Source organism: Oratosquilla oratoria, chromosome 20 (assembly GCF_046742065.1).
Source record: "Oratosquilla oratoria isolate Oo_2021 chromosome 20, ASM4674206v1, whole genome shotgun sequence".
Taxonomy (NCBI): domain Eukaryota; kingdom Metazoa; phylum Arthropoda; class Malacostraca; order Stomatopoda; family Squillidae; genus Oratosquilla; species Oratosquilla oratoria.
This window is the reverse complement of record NC_134796.1, coordinates 24,203,337-24,227,017: the sequence shown is the minus strand read 5'-3', so window position 1 is coordinate 24,227,017 and position 23,681 is coordinate 24,203,337. Positions and strand designations below refer to the sequence as shown.

Sequence of the window (23,681 nt, the reverse complement as noted above, 5' to 3'; positions counted from 1 at the left end):
GTGTGCTGCAGGTTCAGGTCCTGCCTGGAGGTCGTGGTGGAAGCTCAGGGCAGCTTCTTTGAATGAGCTGTATCTAACAAAATATCCTCTAAGAGATGCACTTTGAATTTAAGAATACATAAATTTTTGGCCATGATATGACTTTTCCTTTTCTTTCTAAAAAAGTATCACATTTATCCCGAACACCCTCTATATAAAAAAAAAAAAAAAAAAAAAAAAAAAATCAGCCTTTTTTTTTTACACACATACACACACGCGCACCTATGATTTATTGAGGTCAATAAAAGTGGGATTTGCCTATTTGGACGAGGAAATGATAAAAAAAAAAATTAACTACACTAATAAGACCAAAACTCAAGTACGCAGCAACACTATGGACACCCAGTACCAAAATGAATATAAAAAGATTAGAAAGAATACAAAGAGCAACAACAAAACTGGCACCATCTCTTTCCAAAATGACATATGAGCAAAGACTGTCCAAATTAGAATTACCAACTCTGGAACAAAGAAGGAAAAGAGGAGACCTACTATCTATAGAATTATGAAGGGAATGGAAATCTTAGATAAGAATGATTTATTGAAATGGGACAATGGAAAAACAAGAGGACATGAAAAGAAACTAAGGAAAGATAATTACAGAAGAGATCTGGAAGAAGAAGAAGAAAAAATAAAGGCTTTCCACACAATAGTGATGATACTTGTCGGGGAGACTCACAACTTGCTAAGATCAATAAAAGTGGCATTTACATACTTGGACGAAGACATGATAAAAAAAATATTGGTTACATTGATAAAGCCTAGATTAGAGTATGCGGCGACACTGTGGTCCCCCAGTACCAAAAAGAATATAAAAAAAATAGAAAGAATCCAAAGAGCAGCTACAAAAATGGCACCAGCACTTGCAAACCTATAATACGAGGAGAGATTGGCTAAACTGGAGTTACCGACACTGGAGCAAAGAAGAGAGGTGACCTATTGACCATCTACAGAATCATGAAAGGCACAGAGATACTTGATAGAGAGAACTTACTTAACTGGGACAAAAGAAACACAAGAGGACATGGAAAGAAAATAAAAAAACATAGCTATAGAAGAGAACTGAAGAAAAACAGTTTTCCACATAGAGTTTTGGACACTTGGAACAAACTGGATAATGAAATAGTATGCGCAAAAACCATTCATGAGTTTAAAAACAAACTAGACACTGCGAGATACAATGGCGGGACATCACGAGCATAGCTCCCCTTCCCGCAAAATACAACTAGGTAAATACAACTAGGTAAATACTTGAAACAAATTAGACAAAGAAACAGTGTGTGCAAACACTATTCAAGATTTTATGAAAAAACTTGATGCTGAGAGACACAAAGACGGGTCACCACAAGCATAGGTCCCTTCCCGTATAATACAACTAGGTAAATGCACTATCAAAGTGGCATTTACATACCTGGAAGAAGAAATGGTAAAAAAAAATACTGGTCACTTTGATAAGACCAAGATTGGAGTATGCAGCGATGATGTGGTCACCAATTACAAAAAAATGTATAACAAAACTTGAAAGAATACAAAGAGCAATTAAAAAGTTAAATGAGAAAGTGGTGTGTGCAAATACAATACACGAATTTAAAAACAGTCTAGATAAAACGAGATATGAAGACGGGACGCCATGAGCATAGCTCCCATCCCATAAAATGCAATTAGTTAAATACACCCACAAAAAAAGGTCACATTATATACAAAAGTATATACAGTAATGATGCAGCAAGAGTAAACCAGCTCTGGCTGTCCAGCCCTGTACTTCTCTGTACTGCCCAATGCAACCCTTGTGATGGGGGCAAGGGTGAACCTTCATTAGCAAGGTGCTGGGATGGGAGGGGTATTAAGTGGTTAGTAACTGTTTGAAGTGGGTGTGCTGCTTTGACTTGGCTATCTCTTACAAAGGGTAAAAGACCTTTAACCACTTCAGTACAAGTCAAATTCTTAAGCATAGCATTGGCTGCCACACTACTCGCATGATAAAATATAAAGTCACTGCTGTATTACTTGTTCTCTTTTACTCTAAGTAATAATAAACACAGAAAATGTGATTAAACCAGTTCACAGAGTCTGGGGGGTGCCTCATGTACAATTACAAAAAAAATATATATACATAATCAAGATGCTGACACTGGCATCCATGGGTACCCACTTGTGTCTCATGATGCCTATGTAGGCATCATTGTACTTAAGTGGTTAATATACATACACACACAAAGGGCCTTTTGGTATATGTACATATGAAGTGAAGTGTCTAGAATAGAAAGGGGAAAATGTTGCCATCATGTGCAAGTCATTTTGCTTAACATCAAGAACGGTCTAAAAATCATAGTTCTGTACAGAGGTGTGGCATTTACCCCTTGTTATTCTAGATGCCTCCTATATACATATTTCTTAATATAAGCATCTTTATGTAATGCATATTGTTTATCTATATACCAAGGGAGATAGCCAAGTCAAAAGGTACATACCCACTTCCACCCACCATCTCCTCTCATCTTAGCTCCTCATGGATGAAGGGTCATCCCTATCTCCCACCCACAGGCCCCGGGTCAGAAGCAATGCAGCAAGATACAGTACATCCATAGCAATACTGCTTCACTTGCTCAGTGACCCCTGCCTCCTCATGCAGAAAATAAAGATAGGAAGAAATCCCTTCAGGCTGTCAAAATATCATTCACACACCACCACTCCATATTACCCCTCCCTTCGTTGCATATTGTCATAACAACTATAACTTTTTCTCAATATTCTAATGCCGGCCATACACTATCATGTACACCTGACAGGTACGCCTGAAAAGTTACGCCTGTCAGGTATGCCATGGATTCTCGAGAAGATGAGTTGTACTTTCTCTCCTTATTATCTCAGGCGACCTGACAACTGATCGAATTTTCATCAGTTGTCAGGTCGCCTGAGGCGCTAGTTTTTCCCGCCATACACTATCAGGTATACCTGACAGGCGTGACTGTTCAGGCGTACCTATCAGGTGTACATGATAGTGTATGGCCGGCCTTAGAGTTTGGATAGAGGGCCATCCCCACATACTCCATTCCCATCCACTCCCTCCCTCTTGGCTCCTCCTGGATGACGGGTCATCCCTGCATCTCACCCACTGCCCTGGGTCAAAAGCAGTGTTGCAAGACACAACTTGTGTCATCAAATACGGCTATCATTTTTCAATGCCTGGTGATCACTGGAGAGGTATCTTCAACTAATTAAGGACCCACAATACAATGGGAATTTTGTATACCTGCTTCATTAATTCAAAAAGGCACATATATACACATATCAAAAGCTTTTTTCCCCTTTATGAGGAGGGTGGCCTATTGATTTGGTTCACCATAGTAAACTTCCCCTCTCAGAAAGGGTATATACAATTCTCGAGCCCTTAAACAAAATTGTTTGATGATAGCCAGTGTTCACCAGGTACAAATGTGTTGAAACTTTGCTCTAATAAACATACCAAGCACTTTCCTTTGCAAATAAATGTTGAAGGTATAAATAAAAATACAAAAAGTTAAATGACTGATTCCCCTCAAGTCACACGTGCTACTTTATTTCAGTTTCTCCTGTAATTGCAATAAATCCTCAACTTCTGTAGCTGCTATACATTTGCCAATTACTTTATTCAACTCTGAAAAAAACAACAACATAAATCAGTCAATTACTAATATCTATGTACCAAGGGCTTTTTTCTCCTTATGTGGGAGGTAGCCAAGTTAAAAGGCAGAAACATAAATATAATGGCAGGGGAAAAGAATACTGGCACTGAGTATTCCCACTTGAGTCGTAAAAGGCGACAAAAACGGGACAGGGATAGGACTAGGCATCCTACTCTCTGTAGCCCCAAAGGAGACATTCATAAAGAGCAAAGGCATAGGAGGGTCTGGGTCTTGAATGTGGTACAGATGAGTAAAAAGGAAAAGATAGGTAGTATGTGAGAATAAAGATGGATGTGTTGGCACTGAGTGAAACTAAGTTGAAAGGGAGGGGCGAGTTTGAGTTTGGGAGTGTAGTTGGGAGGGTGTCAGGAGTGAAAAGAGGACAAGGAAGAGAACGGGTGGCTATACTAGTAAGTGAAGAGATAGGTAAAAGTGTGATAGAATAGAAGGAGGCTTCTTCAAGGTTAATGTGGTTGAAGGTGAAACTGGGAAAGATGCAAGTCTTTGTAAATGCACATGGGCCTGGTAGAAGTGTGTAGAGCAGTGGTTCTCAAACTTTTCCATCTAATGAAATCCTTTCACATTTGCTGGTACTCGGCAGAACCCCTAACGACCCCCTCACCAAGGGAGTCACAAGGTATGCATAAATGGTGTGTGGAACAAGCAGGATGGGAGGAATTAGAAGGAAGGGTAGTAAGTGGTGGGATGATGAAGCAAAGAAGGTTGTTGAAGAGAAGAAGCAAGCTTTCACAGATTGGTTACAAAATAGGATGAGAGAATCATATGAGAGGTACAAAGAAAAGAGAAGTAAAGCATAAGATAAATGAGGCAAAGAGGAGAGCATATGTGAAATGGGGTAAGAGTATGGGAGAAAGTTTTGAAAAATGTTTTGGAAAGAAATTAAGAGAGGAAGGGGAGGTGAATCAAATAGAGAAGAAAAAGTAAAAGGTGCTGATAGAAAGATGATAATGGAAGAGAAGGCAGTAAGAGGAAGATGGGCAGAATATCTAAGGGAGTTGCTAAATGTGAAGGAGGATGAGGAGGGAAAGGTAGATGCAGTGGGAAATGCTAAGAAAATGACAGTGATGAATGAGCAAAATGGAGGAGAAATAAGGAAAGATGAGGTGAAAGCAGTTACTTAAATGATGAGAGCAAGTAATGCACCTGGGTTAGATGGGTGTCATGCAGAGTCAAAAAAAAAGGGAGGTACAGTGATGATGGACTGGCTGGTTAAGTTGTTTAATGCTTATTTAAAAGAGGATAGAGTGCCGGAGGACTGGAGGAATGCCTGTATAGTTCCACTTTACATGGGAAAAGGAATTAAGTATGAGTGTAGTAGTTTCAGAGAGATCAGTTTGTTAAGTGTAATTGGGAAAGCTTATGGAAGGGTTTTAATTGAGAGGATTAGGAGAGGAACAGAGGGAGTAATTGGTGAAGAATAGAGTGGGTTTAGGACAGGTAGGGGTTGCATAGACCAGATTTTTGTGGTAAGGCAGATATGTGAGAAAGCTTTAGGAAAAGGTAAGGATGTTTTTTGGGCCATTATAGATTTGGAAAAGACTTATGACAGGATAGACAGGAAGGCACTGTGGGAGGTATTGTAGATATATGGAATAGGAGGAAAGTTGTTAAGAGCAGTCAAGAGTTTTTACGAGAGTAAGAATATTGGAAGGTCGCTGGCTGAGCGGGTTAGGGCGTCGTTACTTGCGGCGGAGGTCGAGGGGATGGCGGTTTGAATCATGCCACCAGCAAAGTTGCATGGTTCATCAAATTCCATGCTACAATGTCTTCTGTGAGGGGCACCGTCCAAGCCTTCTGATAGGGGGGAGTTTGTGATGTTAAACCATATCAAGAATTAGAAATGGAGAGAGCGAGTGATTTGAGGTAAAGGTGGGAATTAGCCAGGGATGTGGTATGTTGCCTTGGCTGTTCAATTTATTCATGAATCGGGTGGTATGAGAGGTAAATGCAAGGGTAATGGGTTGGGGATTAGAGATGGTTAAAGAAAATGGAGAAAAATGGGAGATAAGCCAGTTGTTGTTTGCTGATGACACTGTGCTTGTGGCAGGATCAGTGAAGGTATTAAAGAAGTTTGTGACACAGTTTGGGAAGGTGTGTGAAAGACAGAAGTTGAATATAAATGTGGGTAAAAGAAGTTGAGATGTACAAGGGGAGAGGATGGCAGCAAATTGGAAGTGAGCATTAAGGGGGTACGCGACACCTGGGGGGGTGAATTTGGTCAAGATATGGCATTTTTCAAAACTGTGTTCAAAATGTTCGTATACCACTTAGAAATAAATCCCGACAAATAATTTTCCAGCCGCGCGCAATTTAAAGGTCCCGGGTGAGGATTAAAGGGACAGATTTAAAGGCGCAACCCACACTAGAAGGAGGTGTGCCACTTAGGACCTTCAGGCGCAGCGAATAACGTTGAAATTTGATTGAATTTACACTCGCCCTGTGTATCAACGGCCAATACGATTGTGGAGGGGAAGGGAGGAAGGTGGAGGGAGAATATTTCGCCAACTTTGTGCGAAACTAAACGTTAGTTACCGGCTAGCTCTGAAAAGGGAAGTACGCATGTCTCATGAGCTCTCATTGCAATCTATTACTTTAGCTAGTACATATTACTCTTTAGTACAGTCATCATGGGTAGCAAAAAGAACAAAAGAACATCACAATGACAAAAAACAGCAGTTAAAGATGGCAAGCAGTCAAAGACGACTAAAGATCTCACCACCTCTCACTCCACCACCGCCCTCACCTGCACCTCTGTGACGGTGACAGAGGTAAAGGACAACATTAGACTAAACAATTCAAAGAGGAAGATTAAATCCAAAGAAGAAAGCAAGAGGAAAAAGATCAAGGCTATACAGGAAGAAGAAAGAAGAAGGGACATCATATGATGCTGGAGGGGGTGCCCTACCAACGTAGATTGGCGAGGGGAATCTGATGAGGAAAGAGAAGGCGCCCACTACTGGAAAATAAACCTCTTTCCAATGATTTAGATACCCTGAAGACCCCCAGCAGAGAGGTTTCATATGAAGAAACCGCCAAAGGTGCAAAAAAGCAAATTATATGATGTTGTCGTCTGTGCGTCGTCACTACTGTGACATACAGGTAAACGTCGACTTACGATGGCATTAGGTTTCGATAGAGCCATCGTAAGACGATTTCATCGTAAGTCGATCCCCAATTTGTGTATCACTCTGTTCCGTGGTCACTGTACCTAGCCTACCTGTATATTAACCACCAGAGATACTGAATATAGCCTATTAAACATGTACAGTAGTTTATTTAATCATTCTTATCCTTTTTACCATATTCAAACACTATAATATGTATTTTCAGTACGGAACTTAAATCTCGCGGGCAGCAGCCAATGCCAGCCGTACGACGTGACGTAATAATACTCGCATCATAGAATATAGTCACCGCTTATATCGATCGTTCTCTCTTTCACCCGCGAATTTTGAAAACCACAGAGAATGGGATTCAGGGCACATTTGAGAGAATGTAAAAACACAGGGGCGACTACAATATAATCAAGACGCCGATATGGCAGCGTCGCGAATCCACTTGCTCCTCATGACGCCTACGTGTGCGGCACCGTATGGAAGGGGTTAAATATATCATATCGTCGTCGTCGTCGTCATCGTAAAGTCGAACAATCGTAAGTCGCGGCCATCGTAAGTCGACGTTTACCTGTACTGTGACATATTTATACTTTAGTTTTTCAGTATTTAAAGTACTTATAATTAAAATATGTTGATAATTTTTACTGTACTTACTTATTATATAATAAGAATTAAGCCATGAAAAAATCAGTCAAATTGGTGAAACTATAAGCAAGTTACAGATATATTCATATTTCAAGTTGCCATATCTCCGTTCGATATTTTTCTACTTTTTTTTAATCATAAAAAATCTAATATACATTAGATTTAGATGAAACTTACAGGGAATATTACTTTTAGTAACTGCTAGGGCCGATCGTTCGAATATTTTGAATAGGATGAAAGAGTTCGGAGTAATAATGGAAACAAGAGCAAAAAAATTGTATTTTTCACGATTTTTGCCAGTCATTAAAATTGAAATGCCTGTATGCAAAAGTATAAAGGAAATTGTTCAATTACTCAATGACCGGCCCTAGGTGTGCCTACTGACTAATCATAGCCAAAATATAAAACAAATTGGTCCACGTATCATGGTGCTGTGCACTTTTAAATGTCGCTACTGGTATACGTACATGTGTACATACATCATTCTGCTTCACCTAAAATGTAGGCAATATGGATACCTATTTACCTGAGAAGTTTCAACTCTTTACTCTAAATATTTTAGAAAATGACCTCCAGGTGTCGCGTACCCCCTTAAGGGAGAGACTAGAGGAAGTGGAAAGTTTTAGATACTTGGGTGCAAATGTGGCGGGAAAGGGAGGAGTGGAGGTAGAGTGTAGATTAAGAGAAGTAAATGCCTTGGGGGATTAAAAAGTGTGATGAGTATGGATGTTAGAAGTTGTATGAAGGGGTGATTGTGCCAACAACACTATATGGGGCAGAAACATGGAACATAAGAGAGAAGAAGTTTAAATGTGTCCGAGATGAAATGTCTGAGAAGTATGGTAGGGGTTACTAGGGTGGATAGAATGAGAAATGAAGAGGTGAGGAAGAGAGTGGGGGTGGAAAGTGGATTGGGAGATAGGGTTAATGAAAAAGTATTGGGATGGTCTGGATACATGGAAAGAATGAAGAAAGATTAGTATAAGAGGTGTGGAAGCCAGAGGTGGAAGGAGTGAACATGAGGGGATGACTAAGGATGAGATGGATGGATGGGTAAATGGAGCATTGGGAAAGAGGGGGATGTCTGTTGAGGAAGGAAGAGAGAGGACAGAAGATAGGGTTGAGTGGAGAATGGTTGTGTATGGATGATGCTGTGTTGCATGGAAGAGAGTGGGTGGGGGATGGGGATGAGGGAGTATGTGTGAATGATATTTTGACACAGCCCAAAGGGATTTTTCCCTGTTCTCTTTTTCTGCATGAAGGGTCAGAGAGAGAGAGAGAGAGAGAGAGAGAGAGAGAGAGAGAGAGAGAGAGAGAGAGAGAGAGAGAGAGAGAGAGAGGGGGGGGGGTCTCCGATTGGGTGAAGCAGCCTTGCTGCATTGCTTCTGATCCAGGGCAGTGAGTGTGATGCAGGGGTGGCCAGTCATTCAGGAGCCAAGAAAAGAGGGAGGGAGGGGTGGTGAATGGGAGAGGAGCATGTGGGGATGAAATGGGTGGGAATGGATTTATGCCTTTGACTTTGGCTACCTCCCTTGTAAGGGGGAAAAAGCTGTTGGTATGTGTATGCATAAATACATTCTCACCAATCTATCTATATATAATTTTTTTCTTATAAGTGAGGCAAAAAGCAATGAAAAAAAAAATATATATATATATACATATATATCTCAATAATCACAATAATAAAAATAAACATATACCTTTTTTCTGGTGGTCTTCTAAGAAAAGAAGATTGACAGTAAATCCTGTTGTTGAAATGAGGGCCCTCATGTATTTGACAGCAGTTTCTACTTCACAAGTGTCATGGGACAGAATTCTGGCGACATCTATTATGGTATCTGTCTCTATTTCTATCCCCTTGAAAAATTCCACTTTAATACCCTGAAATAATCAAAGGAACAATGTTATCAGACTAAACTTAACAAGAATTACAAACCTATCTCCTTTGCTACCAACAACCATCTCTCACATCTGAACAATATCCAAGGGATCAATGATGGGTACCTGCATATGGTAGTCCAACAAGATGGACAGGAAAACTACCCATTTCCAAAATCCATCAACCTTCTCATCTCAATCAGGTGCAGCCTGAGGGGCTGACACCGTCTCTGGATCAGGCCCAGGAACTCTATCAACTTCAACTGCATTTCTTACACTTCATCACATATTTCAGAATACATACATACATACATATACCAAGGCTTTTTCCCCCTTACAAGGGGGGTAGCCAAAAAGAAAAAGGCATAAAATCATTCCCACCCATTCCATCCCTGAATACACTCCACACCCCTCCACCCTCCCTCTTATCTTAGCACCTCCTGAATGACGCGTCATCCCTGCACCTTGTCCACTGCCCTGGGTCAGAAGCAGTGTCATAAGACACAGCACATCCACAGCAAGGCCGCTTCATTAAATTGGCAAACCCCCCTCTCCATCGGGCTGCGTCAAATTTTGCTCACACATACTACCTCACCCCCCATCCACCTGCCCATTCCACCTCATGCTATCACATCCTCCTCCATATACAACCATTCTCCATTCACCCGTCTTCTGTCCTCTCCCGTCCTTCCTCAACAGACATTCCCCTCTTCCCCAAAGCCCCCTTCACCCCATCCATCCACCTCATCCTAGGACGTCCCCTCATGTTCACTCCCTCCACATCTGCCTTCCACACCTCTTTTACTAGTCTTTCTTCTCTCATTCTTTCCATGTGTCCAAACCATCCTAATATTCTTTCATCAACCCTATCTCCCAACTCCTTTTCCACCCCTGTTCTCCTCCTCACCTCCTCATTTCTCACTCTATCTAGCCTAGTAACCCCCATCATACTTCTCAGACACCTCATCTCAAACACATTCAAACTCCTTCTCTCTTCTTCTCTTATGTTCCATGTTTCTGCCCCATACAGTGCTGTTGGCACAATCACTCCTTCATACAGTCTCCTCTTAGCATCCATTCCCAAATGTCTATTCCTCATTACACTCTTTAATCCACCAAGGCATTTACTCGCTTCTCTCAATCTACATTCTACCTCCACTTTCACTCCACCTTTTCCTGCCACATTTGCACCCAAGTATCTAAAACTATCCACTTCCTCCAGTTGCTCTCCCTTAATGCTCACTTCCAGTCTACTGCCACTTTCACCCCTTGTACATCTCATCACCTTACTTTTACCCACATTTATCTTTAGCATTCTTCTATCACATACTCTCCCAAACTCTGCCACCAACTTCCTCAATCCCTCCTCCGATCCTGCCACAAGCACAGTGTCGTCTGCAAACAACAGCTGGCTCACCTCCCACTTTTCTCCATTTTCTTTAACCATCTCCAATCCCTTGCCCACTACCCTTGCATTTACCTCTCGCACCACCCCATCCATGTATAAGTTGAACAGCCTGGGCGACATAACGCATCCTTGACGAAGTCCCACCTTTACCTCGAACCACTCACTCTCTCCATTTCCAATCCTGACACAAGCTCTACTATTCTCATAAAAACTCTTGACAGCTACCAGAAGCTTTCCTCCTATTCCATATATCTGCATAACCTCCCACAGTGCCTTCCTGTCTACCCTATCATAAGCCTTTTCCAGATCCGTAAAAGCCCAAAAAACATCCTTCCCCTTTCCTATAGCTTTCTCACATATCTGTCTTACCACAAAAATCTGATCTACACAACCTCTACCTGTCCTAAATCCACACTGTTCCTCACCAATTACTCCTTCTGTTCCTCTCCTAATCCTCTCAACCAAGATCCTCCCGTAAGCCTTCCCAACTACACTCAACAAGCTAATCCCTCTAAAACTACTACATTCACACTTGTCCCCTTTTCCCTTGTAAAGAGGAACTATACAGGCACTCCTCCAGTCCTCCGGCACTCTACCCTCTCTCCAACAAACATTAAATAACCTCACCAACCAGTCCACCATCACTGTACCTCCCTTTTTCAGACATTCCGCATGGCATCCATCCAGACCAGGTGTCTTACCTGCTTTCATCATCTTAACAACTGCCTTCACCTCATCCTTCCTTATTTCTCCTCCATTCTCCTCATTCATCACTCTCATTTTCTTCGCACTTCCCACTGCAGCAATCTTTCCTTCCCTATCCTCCTTCACATTTAGCAACTCCCTAAAATATTCTGCCCATCTTCCCATTACTGCCTTCTCTTCCATTATCATCTCTCCATCTGCACCTTTTACCTTTTCTTCTCTACTTGATTTGCCTCCTCTTCCTCTCTTAATTTCTTTCCAAAACATCTTTTTATTACTTTCAAAATTTTCTGTCAAACTCTTACCCCATTTCACATCTGCTCTCCTCTTTGCAACCTTTAGCTTTTGCTTTAATTCTCTTTTCTTTTCTTTGTACCTCTCATATGCCTCCCTCGTCAGAATAAAGCAATAAATAACCATCATACTGACTGGGCAAGGAGTAGTCTTACCCAGGTCAAAGTGTGTGACTGAGAGAAACATGACTGAATTATGTTTGATCTGAGGTACATAGATACAAAAAATAAATAAATGAATATATAAATAAATAAAAATATTAACAATATATAAAAATAAATAAATAAATCAAATGCATACATATACCAAAGGGTTTCCCCCCCTTATAAGGGAGGTAGCCAAAAAACAAAGGCATAAAAGCCACTCCCACCCATTCCATCCACAACAAACTCCACTCCCCTCCACCCTCTTATCTTGGCACCTCTTGGATGACGGGTCATCCCTGCATCTTGTCCACTGCCCTGGGTCAGAAGCAGTGTTGCAAGACACAGCACATCCAGAGCAGGGCCGCTTCATTAAATCTGCGAACCCCCCTCTCCGTCCCCTCATGCAGAAAAGGAGATGGGGAGAAATCTCTTTGGGTTGCATCAATTTATTTCTTACACATACTCCCTCACCCCCATCCCCCACCCACTCCTCATGCATCACAGCATCATCCATACACAACCATTCTCCATTCACCCCTATTTTCTGTCCTCTCCCATCCTTCCTCAGCAGATATTCCCCTCTTTCCCAATGCCCATTTTACCCCATCCATCCATCTCATCCTAGGTTGACCCCTCTTTTATTAGTCTTTCTTCACTAATTTTTTCCATGTGTCTAAACCATCCCAACACTCTTTCATCAACTCTATCTCCCAACCCCCTTTCCAGCCCTGTTCTCCTCCTCACCTCCTTGTTTCTCAACCCCTATCACACTTCTCAGGTACCTAATCTCAGGCACATTCAAACTCTTCTTCTCTTAAGTTTCATGTTTCTGCACTGTAGTGTTGTTGGCACAATCACCCTTTCATACAGTCTCCTCTTATCATCCATTCCCACATGTCTATTTCTCATTACATTTTTAAATCCACCAAGGCATTTACTCGCTTCTCTCAATCTACATTCTACCTCCCCTTTCCACTCCTCCATGTCTTGCCACATTTGCACCCAAGTATCTAAAACTATCCACTTCCTCCAGTCTCTCTTCATTAATACTCACTTCCAGTCTGCTACTATTTTCTCCCCTTGTACATCTCATCATCTTACATTTACCCACATTTATCTTCAACTTTCTTCTTTTGAATACCTTCCCAAACTCTGTCACTATCTTCCTCAATCCCTCCTCTGTTCCTACTACACGTGCAACATTGTCTGCAAACAACAGCTGGCTTATCTCCCATTTTTCTCCATTTTCTTTACTCATCTCCAATCCCTGACCCACTACCCTTGCATTTACCTCTCACAGCGATACTGAAATGATTTCAGCCCTGGGTGGGATTCAAACTCAGACTGCTGTAGCAGCGGTTGTGAAGGCTACCACTGCGCTGTGTGCACACACAAGTTTAGTTCCAAAAGCAATGCCTCCAATTTTTTTTATTCTGCATCAAGGGATCCAAGGAGATTGTTTATGGCATTGTTATGATGACAAAACCTGAATTCTTTATTTTTCTGTTATAGATACTGATGGTGTGACAGTCTATTAAAACAATCCATGCCATGGATGTGCGTCAGAAGCAGATGTATCATTAAACTCCTCCATACAGAAGTGGAACCAATCGACATTCACCAGTGCTTGGTGAATGTTTACAGAACTGAAGCAGTTGATGTCAGCATGGTTAGGAAATGGGTTCATCAATTCCGAGTGGTGACAGAGATGTGAATGCCAAACCACGCTCTGGTCAGCCATGCACAGGCCCTTGCTCATTGCTGGCTAAAGTGCAATGAGAAGGGGGTTATCGCAATGAGAGATAAGTTCTGGAGCAAAAATGTCTTTTCATATCAATGGTACCACTCCTGTCTTTGTAATTTTTTGAGTTATGAGTAAAAAAAATAGGAGGCTTTACTTTTGGAACTACCATTATATATGTAAATACATATATTAAAGCATCTTCCCCCTTATAAGGGAGGTAGCCAAGTCAAAGGCACACACCCACTTCCATCTACCACCCTTGTTTTCATCTTATCTTAGCTCCTCATGGATGAAGGGTCATCACTGGCTCTTGCCCACTGTCCAGGTCAGAAGCAATGCAGCGAGACACAGCATATCTACAGTAAAGCCACTTCACTTGCATGGTGACCCCCTCCCTGTTCCCTCAAGCAGAAAATAGAGAGGATGAGGAAATATCCTTTCAGGCTGTGTGAAAAAAATCATCCATAGACAGCCATCCTCCACTCACTCCTATCATCTGCCTTCTTTGCTCAACATACATTTCCGTCTTGCTTAAAGCCCTATTCACCCTATCTATCTATATTCATCTTCTCAAGTTTAGTCCATCCACCTCTGCCTTCCACACCTCTTTTACTAATTTTTCTTTACTCGTTCTTTCCATGTGTCCAAACCATCCCACTACTCTTTCATCAGCCCTATCTGCCAGCTCCCTCTCCATCCCCACTCTCCTCATTTCTCAGTTTATCCAACCTTTTAAGCCCTACCATACTTCTCAAAACACTTCATGTCAAACACCTTTAAACTTCTCCTTTCTATTTACTATACCAAGGGCTTCTTTTCCCTTATAAGATAGTCAAGTCAAATGCACACACCCACTCCAACCCATTCTGCTCCCATCCACCACCTTTCTCTTTTAGTTCCTCATGGATGAAGGGTCATCCCTGTCTATTCACACTGCCCAGGTTGGAAGCAATGCAGCAAGACCCAGCATCTCTGTCTCTCTTAAATTCCAAGTTTCTGCCCCCATACAGTGTTGGAAGCACTATTACCCCTTCATACAACCTTGTCTTTGCACCATTCACAGATGCCTATTTTCTCTTATATAATCTATATAGAAATACATCAATAATAAAGGCAAATACCTGCAGATATTGTAGAGCTAGCTTTGTATCATTCTTCAACATTTGCCAATGTTGAGCAAATTGATGGGATGTCCGAGGATGAGCTGGTATGATGACTGAACTGCTTGGAACTTTCACACTCTCATCCTGCAGAGAAAGAAAAATCCATGTAGACCCTTTTGGTGACATTTACAGGTTTTCCAAGGGTGTCACTTTCTATATCACCTATCTACATCTAACATAAGGCAATTATCATTACGAGTATCTTATTACACCAAGGTTAAGTATGTAAAATTAAGATTTTCTTGTCCACCATACTTTAAACCATCTCTTTGATGTTATATTGTACTAAAGTATAAAAACATTGGTCATTGGCAATGGAATACAACACAATACCTTTGATGGGGAACTTTTCTTTTCAGTAGTTTGTGTAATATTCTTGGGTTGTGCCGTGGCTTTACTTTTTGGTTCTTTCTCCTGCCTGTCTCCCTGACAAGAATGACGCAGCTGAGAAACTTTACTAGTGTCTTCTGAGTGGGGCACTGTAAATCTGGGGATATCAGCTCTAGTTGACACTTCTTGAATACCTAATCTTCTCAATAATTTCTGAAATAAAATAAAAATTTTAACAAAAAACAAACAAACATATATTGAACGACAATACTGCAGCCACAACTGTACAATTATTATAATGCATACATATATAAAGACAACTCTGGGGCAAAGAAGAGAGAGAGGCGACCTACTGACTATCTATAGAATCATGAAGGGCACAGATATATCTGATAGAGAGGACTTGTTAAACTGGAACAAGAGAAACACAAGAGGATATGGAAGGAAACTCAAAAATATAGTTATAGAAGAGATATGAAGAACAGTCTTACACATAGAGTGACACTTGGAACAAACTGGATGAAAAAATAATGTGTGCAAAAACCATTCAATGAATTTAAAAGCAAACCAGACATTGCGAGATACATAGGCAGGACACCATGAGTGTTGCTCCCCTTCCTGTAAAATACAACTAGGAATACATCCCTCTCATAAAAGTGACAAAATTAAATCTGTAGTATACATCACTAGAACAAAGAGATAACTGAAGAGAATCTTTACCAGTTCTATGGAGGTGTCCACTACGCTAAATGATATAGTTAACCTTACCCCCCCCAAAAAAAAAATAATAATAATAATAATAATAATAATAATAATCTGTGGACTGTGTCACTCCAGAAGAAGGGTCGCAAGGAAAATCCTTCACTCTAATTAGTACTTCAAGTATTCCTATACAAGACAGGTATATATGATAAAATCAGGTTGGTATTGTTTTAGTAATGGATAATGACCTGATGATAGGTAGGAAAGTATCATTCTTGTCTATCTATATACCAAGGGCTTTTGCACCCTTACAAGGGAGATAGCCTAGTCAAAATGCAAGTACCTACTCTCATTCTTCTCTCTCATCTTAGCTCCTCATGGGTGAAAGGTCAACCCTGTATCCTCCCCACTGTCCTGGGTCAGAAGCAATGCAGCAAGACACAGCACATCCACAGCAAGAATGCTCAAAGAGAGAGAAAAACAGGAGGGGGGGGAGAAATCCCTTCAGGTTGCATCAAAATATCATTCATACGTGATCATTCCCTACCCCCCATCCCCTCCCTTCCTTGCATCACAGTATCATCTATACATAGCCATTCTCCTCTCGCCCTTGCACAATGCCCCTTTCATCCCATCCATCCACCTCATCTTTGGTTGTCCCCAAGTTCACTCCAACCACCTCTGCCTTCCACACCTCTTTTACTAATTTTTTTTCACTCATACTTTCCATGTGTCCAAACTATCCAATACTCTTTCACCAGCCCTATCTGCCACCTTTTCCATCACTGCTCTCCTCCTCACCTCCTTGTTTCTTACTCTATCCAACATTGTAACCCCTACCATACTTCTGAGGTATTTCATCTCAAACACACTTAAAAATTTCATCTCTGCCTCTCTTGAATTCTATGTTTCTGCCCCATACAGTGCCATCTGCACAATCAGCAATATAATACAAGAGAGATGGTTGGGCAGACTGTGCCTTTCTGGACCTACAAAAGGCATTTGATAAGGTACCACACAAGAAACTAATAAGGAAAATAGAGTCAATAGGTGGCATCAGAGGAAAATTATTGGAATGGATGAAAGTCTTCCTGACTGGGAGGAAAATGAGAGTAGTAATTAGAGATAAATTCTCAAATTGGGAAATGATAAGTGGTGTCCCATAGGAATCAGTACTGGCCCCTATCATGTTTGCCATATACATAAATGACATGGATGAAGGAGTAGAGTGTTATATGAATTTCTTTGCAGACAATGCAAAATACTAAAGAAAGTAAGAATGGAGGAGGATTGCAACTCATTACAACAAGAGTTGGACAAGGTCTGGAAATAGACACAAAAGTGGGAAGTGAAATACAATATCAAGAAATGTAGTATAATGGAATTTGGAAAAAGTAAAAACAGAACATTGAGAGATTATAAAATTGGTGAAGAAGAGGTCAAAAAAGTAAACTCGGAAAAAGACCTAGGAGTGATGATCAGCAGACATGACAATGGACAAGCATATTAATAAATTAGTCGGAGAAACCTACAATTTATAGTCGGAGAAACCTACAATTTATTGAGGTCAATAAAAGTGGCATTGTCTATTTGGATGAGGAAATGATAAAAAAAAATTGAACTACACTAATAAGACCAAAACTTGAGTACGCAGCAACACTATGGACACTCAGTACCAAAAAGAATATAAAAAAATGAGAAAGAATACAAAGAGCAACAACAAAACTGGCACCAACTCTTTCCAAAATGACATATGAACAAAGACTCTCCAAATTAGAATTACCAACTCTGGAACATAGAAGGGAAAGAGGAGACCTACTATCTATAGAATTATGAAAGGAATGGAAATCTTAGATAAGAATAATTTATTGAAATGGGACAATGGAAAAACAAGAGGACATAAAAAGAAACTCAAAAAAGATAATTACAGAAGAGATCTGAAAAAAAAAAAAAAAAAAAAAGCTTCCCACACAGAGTGATAGATACTTGGAACAAATTAGATAAAGAAACAGTGTGTGCAAACATTATTCAAGATTTAAGAAAAAACTTGATGCTGAAAGATACAGAGATGGGTCACCACGAGCATAGCTCCCTTCCCGTATAATACAACTAGATAAATATAATATCTTTCCATCTATTTCCAAATGTCTATCTCTCATGACAATTTTTAATTCCTCAAGGCATTTACTTGCTTCCCTGTCTCCAATTCACTTCCACTGCCACTTTTCCCTTTCCTGCCACATCCGACCCCAAATACCTAAAGCTATCCATTTCCTCCAGCCTCTCCTTTAAAACTTGCTTCTAACTCACTGCTATCCTCTCCCTTAGTACATCTCATCACCTTACTTTTACCCACATTTACCTACAACTTTCTCCTATTGCATACCCTCCCAAACTCCCTTATATATATATATATATATATATATATATATGTACATATATATATATACATAAATATATATATATATATATATATATATATGCTAATAAGAACACGGGTACGTGTGTTCACTTATGCAAAGTAGACCACTTGGAAAAAAGAAACTAACGAAGCAGAGCGCTTTCGTATATTACATCTTCAGTACAACAAGTACATAGTAATAGAAATGCATAGATAATATATACATGAAAAAAGGAACAAGGACAGTTTGAATAAGGGTAGCGGACAATTACCCCCTGGAGGGGGTTATATAAACTTGATAATTTTATTTTCCAGAAATTAGTAAGATAATATCAGGTAAAATGTAACCCAGCATCTATGACCTAATGTCGCCCTACAATCATTAGTGCAAGCATTGACCTTGGCGACTGTGACCTGATGTCGCCCCACCATAATTAGTATATTGACATTGACCTACCGCCCTCCAGGGGGTAATTGTCCGCTACCCTTATTCAAACTGTCCTTGTTCCTTTTTTCATGTATATATTATCTATACATTTCTATTACTATGTACTTGTTGCACTGAAGATGTAATATACGAAAGCGCTCTGCTTCATTAGTTTCTTTTTTCCAAGTGGTCTACTTTGCATATATATACAGTTGAACCTCGAAAGCCCGGACTAATTGGGGGGAAGGGTGGTCCGGTCATGCCAAAAGTTCGGTCATCGAAAATATCGCCCTAACACCCGTAGATTTTTGTAGCAGTATACGTATAGGTAATGTATGATATGGCATAGAAACACATAAGAATAATACTCTAACACTGTAATAATAACAATAATGTAATAATAATACTATAATACTAATAATTCTGTAATAACTGTAATACAGGCATGTAAATATACTGTATATACAGTGTACAGTACTTTATTTTTTATTACGTACACTGTAAATATCAGAAGGTATGCACGTGGGACAGTGGTAGCGGCCAGGGTTGCCGTGTTTTCTACACTGCCTTGTAGAATGGGAGTGTTGCCATACCGGGGCATCATTTTTCTCGGGTGTGTGCAGACTTTCATAGCAAGATATACTTGTCAAACTTTGACAAAATGTTGGTTCTAGTTTTTTTTTTATTTTTGAATGTATATAAGGCCCCCATGCCCTAACATATTCAGGAAGATATAATTTTTTTTTTTTTATATTATTATCGCTAAAAGAAAGCTGAAACTTTAGCATAGAATTTTTTTCTACACGGTAAAAACGTATCTTTTGGGGTATAATATTTTATAAGTAACACAATTACCAATAAAATCATATTTTGATGCACCATTTATTATTTGATAACTAGTTCTATGATTTTTAAACAAAAGTTTGAGTTTTTGAATGTTTTTAACAGCCCACTGATATGTAGAAAATATTTCCTCATGTCCTTGTGCAGTTGCCACATGCCACTATTTTACTACATTTTGGTACAAAATTCTATGAAACGGCAGCCCTGGTGGCAGCTTGACTGGGCCGGGTTTGAGTAGACGCTCCTCTACTTACGTTCATTCGTTTTACATTTTTTCGATTTCACGTTTGAACTGACTAAAAAAAAAAAAATTGTAAAAAAAACTTTTTTGAGTGAATTTTTTAGTTTAGCGCACTCTCCATAGTTCAAACGATACTTGCGCATGATGCTGCTTCCATTGTTTACATTGCACAAACGACAAACTGAACATGCCTTGCCTCCTCCTCCTCCCCCTCCTCCTCCACCATCTCAATTTATGTTGCTTGAATTTAATTTATTTGAAATTAATGTTATTATTTTACAATGTTATGTGTATAATTAATGATTTAGGGGTGTTTTATAAGATACAGTAATAGAATTTACGGATGTATAGTACAGTAACAACTTACGTTCATTTTCAACTTACATTCGGCCGTTCGGAACATAACTAAAACGTAAGTTGAGGAGCGTCTGTACACATGTACGGCCGTCGCTGCCACCTACCGGACAAATAGGGAACTTTGCTTAAAAAGTCCGCCCTTTGTTCATTTCGACCAGTCATACGAGGGTCCGGGCATTCGGGGTCCAGGCTTTCGAGGTTTGACTGTATATATATATACAGTGCTCGACAAGGAAGTACGAATGGTTAGCGAGAATGAGTGATGAGGAGAATGAATGAGTCATAAATCAATAAACAAAAGCTCACTTTGTACCTCTAATACTTTGATGGGTGGCCTTTACGTGCAATGATCTCACGAAGGTGGTTTGGAATGGAAGTGGCGTACTTGGCAAGATATGCAGGGGTTATACTAGCCCAGGATTGGCAAATGGCTGCCTTGAGCTTGGGCACAGAGCTCGTATCTTTACCCTGCAGGTTTTGTTTAATGTGGTTCCAAAGGTTTTCTATTGGGTTTATGTCAGGACAATTGCCTGGCCAGTCTGCTATGTAAGGTATATGACAGTCTTTATGCCACTGAGTAACACCACGAGCAGTGTGGGCTAGGGCGTGATCTTCTTTAAAGATGTTAGCATCTGAGCTATTAAAAGAATCCTCCAGATGATCATTTAGAGTTCATAATAAACATATTGGTTCACTTTTACATTTTTCGGTAGTACAACAAGGCTCCTGAGTCCTCTTCCACTACAACTTCCCCATACCATGAGAGAATCAGGGTGTTTCACTCTATTCTACCAGATATGAGCAACTTTGAAATTGTTGGTAATAGCGCAGCTGTGCAATCTAAGAATCTTGAAGCTTAGATGCCTACTTGACATATTGCCATGGCAACATGATAGGTGTTGGTAAGAATGGTGTAAGAGGAAGGTCCTGCAATGTTACTGACATGCTCAGGTGAATTGTTGACCCATAAAACCTTCACATGCCAAGTTGCATGTCAGTTGGGCCAGCAGTTTGGATTTTATTATTTCTAAATTGACAACAGTTGCTATGGGAATGTGATAGGTGTTAGTAAGAATGGTATAAGAGGAAGGTCCTGCACTGTTATTGACATGCTCAGGTGATTTGTTGACCCTTAAAACCTTCACATGCCAAGTTGCATGTCAGTTGGGCCAGCGGTTTGGATTTTATTGATTATTTCTCAGTTGGCAACCGTTGCCATGGCAACACAATAGATGTTAGTAAGAACATTATAAAAGGAAGGTCCTGCATTATTTTTTATACGCTCAGGTGATTTTTTTACCCATAAAACCTTCACATGCCACGTTGCATGTCAGTTGGGCCAGCGGTTTGGATTTTATTGATTATTTGTACATTGACAACAGTTGCCATGGCAACATATTGTTAGCAAGAACAGTATAAAAGGAAGGTCCTGCATTGTTTTTGACATGCTCAGGAGATTTGTTGACCCATAAAACCTTCACATGTCAAGTTGCATGTCAGTTGGGCCAGTGGTTTGTATTTTATTGATTATTTCTAAATTGACAACAGTTTCTATGGGAACATGATAGGTGTTAGTAAGAATGGTATAAGAGGAAGTGTCCTGCAATGTTATTGACATGCTTAGGTGATTTGTTGACCCTTAAAACCTTCACATGCCAAGTTGCATATCAGTTGGGCCAGCGGTTTGGGTTTTAAAATTTCTAAATTGACAACAGTTGCCATGGCAACACAATAGATGTTAGTAAGAACAGTATAAAAGGAAGGTCCTGCATTGTTTTTTATATGCTCAGGTGATTTTTTGACCCATAAAACCTTCACATGCCAAGTTGTATGTCAGTTGGGCCAGGGGTTTGGATTTTATTGATTATTTCTAAATTGACAACAGTTGCCATGGCAACATGTTAGATGTTAGTAAAAACAGTATAAAAGAAAGATCCTACATTGTTTTTTACATGCTCAGGAGATTTGTTGACCCATAAAAACTTCACAAGTCAAGTTGCATGTCAGTTGTACCAGGGGTTTGGATTTTATTACTTCTAAATTGACAACAGTTGCCATGGCAACATGATAGATGTTGGTAAGAATGTTATAAGAGGGTCCTGCAATGTTAATGACATGCTCAGGTGATTTGTTGACCCTTAAAACCTTCACATGCCAAGTTGCATGTCAGTTGGGCCAGTGGTTTGGATTTTATTGAATATTTCTAAATTGGCAACATGATAGATGTTAGTAAGAATGGTATAAGAAGGTCCTCCAATGTTAATGACATGCTCAGGTGATTTGTTGACCCATAAAACCTACACATGCCAAGTTTCATGTCAATTGGGCCAGTGGTTTGGATTTTATTTATGATAATCTGAAAATTGACAACTTGATAGTTGGCATGAAAAGGCAAATATGGTATGATGGAGATGTCACACATTATTTTTAACATACTCATGTGATTTGTTGATCCATAAAACCCAAGTATTCCAAATTTCAATAAAATTGGGCCAGTGGTTTGGAGTTTGTGTGTATTTCTTTACCAAAATCTTTACAAATTACCACCCTTAATTCTAACATTTTGTTATGGTAAAGTCTAGCCAAAAATGCGGAATTAAAAAATTATTTTAAAAATCGTATCTCCCTTATTTTTCAAGCTATTTCAAAAATTTAAAAAGCATTTTGTTTCTAATAAAATTGCCTTTCATATGCAACAATAATTTAAGTATTAAATTTTTTTGAAAATTGTGCCCATACCTACCTTTACTTTATTTAGAAATGTCCCCTTTGGGGCTACAGGTAGTAGGACTCCTAATCCCATCCCCCATCCCATTTTTTGTCGCCTCTTATAACTCAAGTGGAAAGACTTGGTGGTAGCATTTTCTTCCCCCCACCACAGGGTAGGCAAAAATTGGAAATGAATATTTAGAGAAATGGTACAGGACAGTGACAAGGGGTTGGGGGTCAGCATAACGGAGGGACAGTTGTAGTAAAAAAGTGTCATCATTTCTCTATGAACAGAGTTTTCCTCTATCACAGACAAAATGATGTGTGGCTCTGCTCCGTAGGGGCACCCCATATAGACCCTAAAGTATCAACTGCATGCTACTCTGGCAGAATAACATGCAGCCAATACCCCTGACGGGGCATTAAAGTAAGAAACTAAATTAAAGTGGGAGGGGCCAATGATGGGGCATGTGGTGGTCCTGTAAGATGGACAGTGAAACTGTCCATTTCAAAACCCATCAACCCCCTTAGCTACATCAGGAGGTGCAGCCCTCAGGACATGACTCTTGGTCTCTTGACTGGGCCCAAGATATTTTTATCAACTTGAGCTCTATTTCTTAAAAATTTTCACACATGGAAGGTTGACAACTGGCAACTGCTCCATTCCTATACCATTTTCAGCCAATAACAAGGAAAGCCCCACACTAGTACATCACAGACTATTATAATTTTTTTCCTCTGAGAAATTTGTGGGGGGGCCCAAGGATCATTGATAGCCACTGTGTGGATGCAGTTTTTCCACTTAGTGAAACCTGAGACAACAATTAATTAATTATGAGGGACTGTT

At 40.0% G+C, this 23,681-nt stretch overlaps 1 protein-coding gene across 1 annotated transcript in view; it reads right to left on the bottom strand.

The window, feature by feature from the left end:
• Nucleotides 1-3,558: 3,558 nt before the first annotated feature.
• The window catches only part of LOC143036403 (uncharacterized), a 90,912-nt gene continuing 70,789 nt past the window's right edge, over nt 3,559-23,681 (bottom strand). The window contains exons 7-10 of the mRNA XM_076203733.1: nt 15,158-15,367; nt 14,783-14,908; nt 9,187-9,367; nt 3,559-3,676 (exon numbers count right to left, since the gene is read on the bottom strand). Of these exons, the coding sequence (XP_076059848.1) occupies nt 3,597-3,676; nt 9,187-9,367; nt 14,783-14,908; nt 15,158-15,367 (597 nt within the window). The 3' untranslated portion in view covers nt 3,559-3,596. The remainder of the gene's footprint in view (nt 3,677-9,186; nt 9,368-14,782; nt 14,909-15,157; nt 15,368-23,681) is intronic.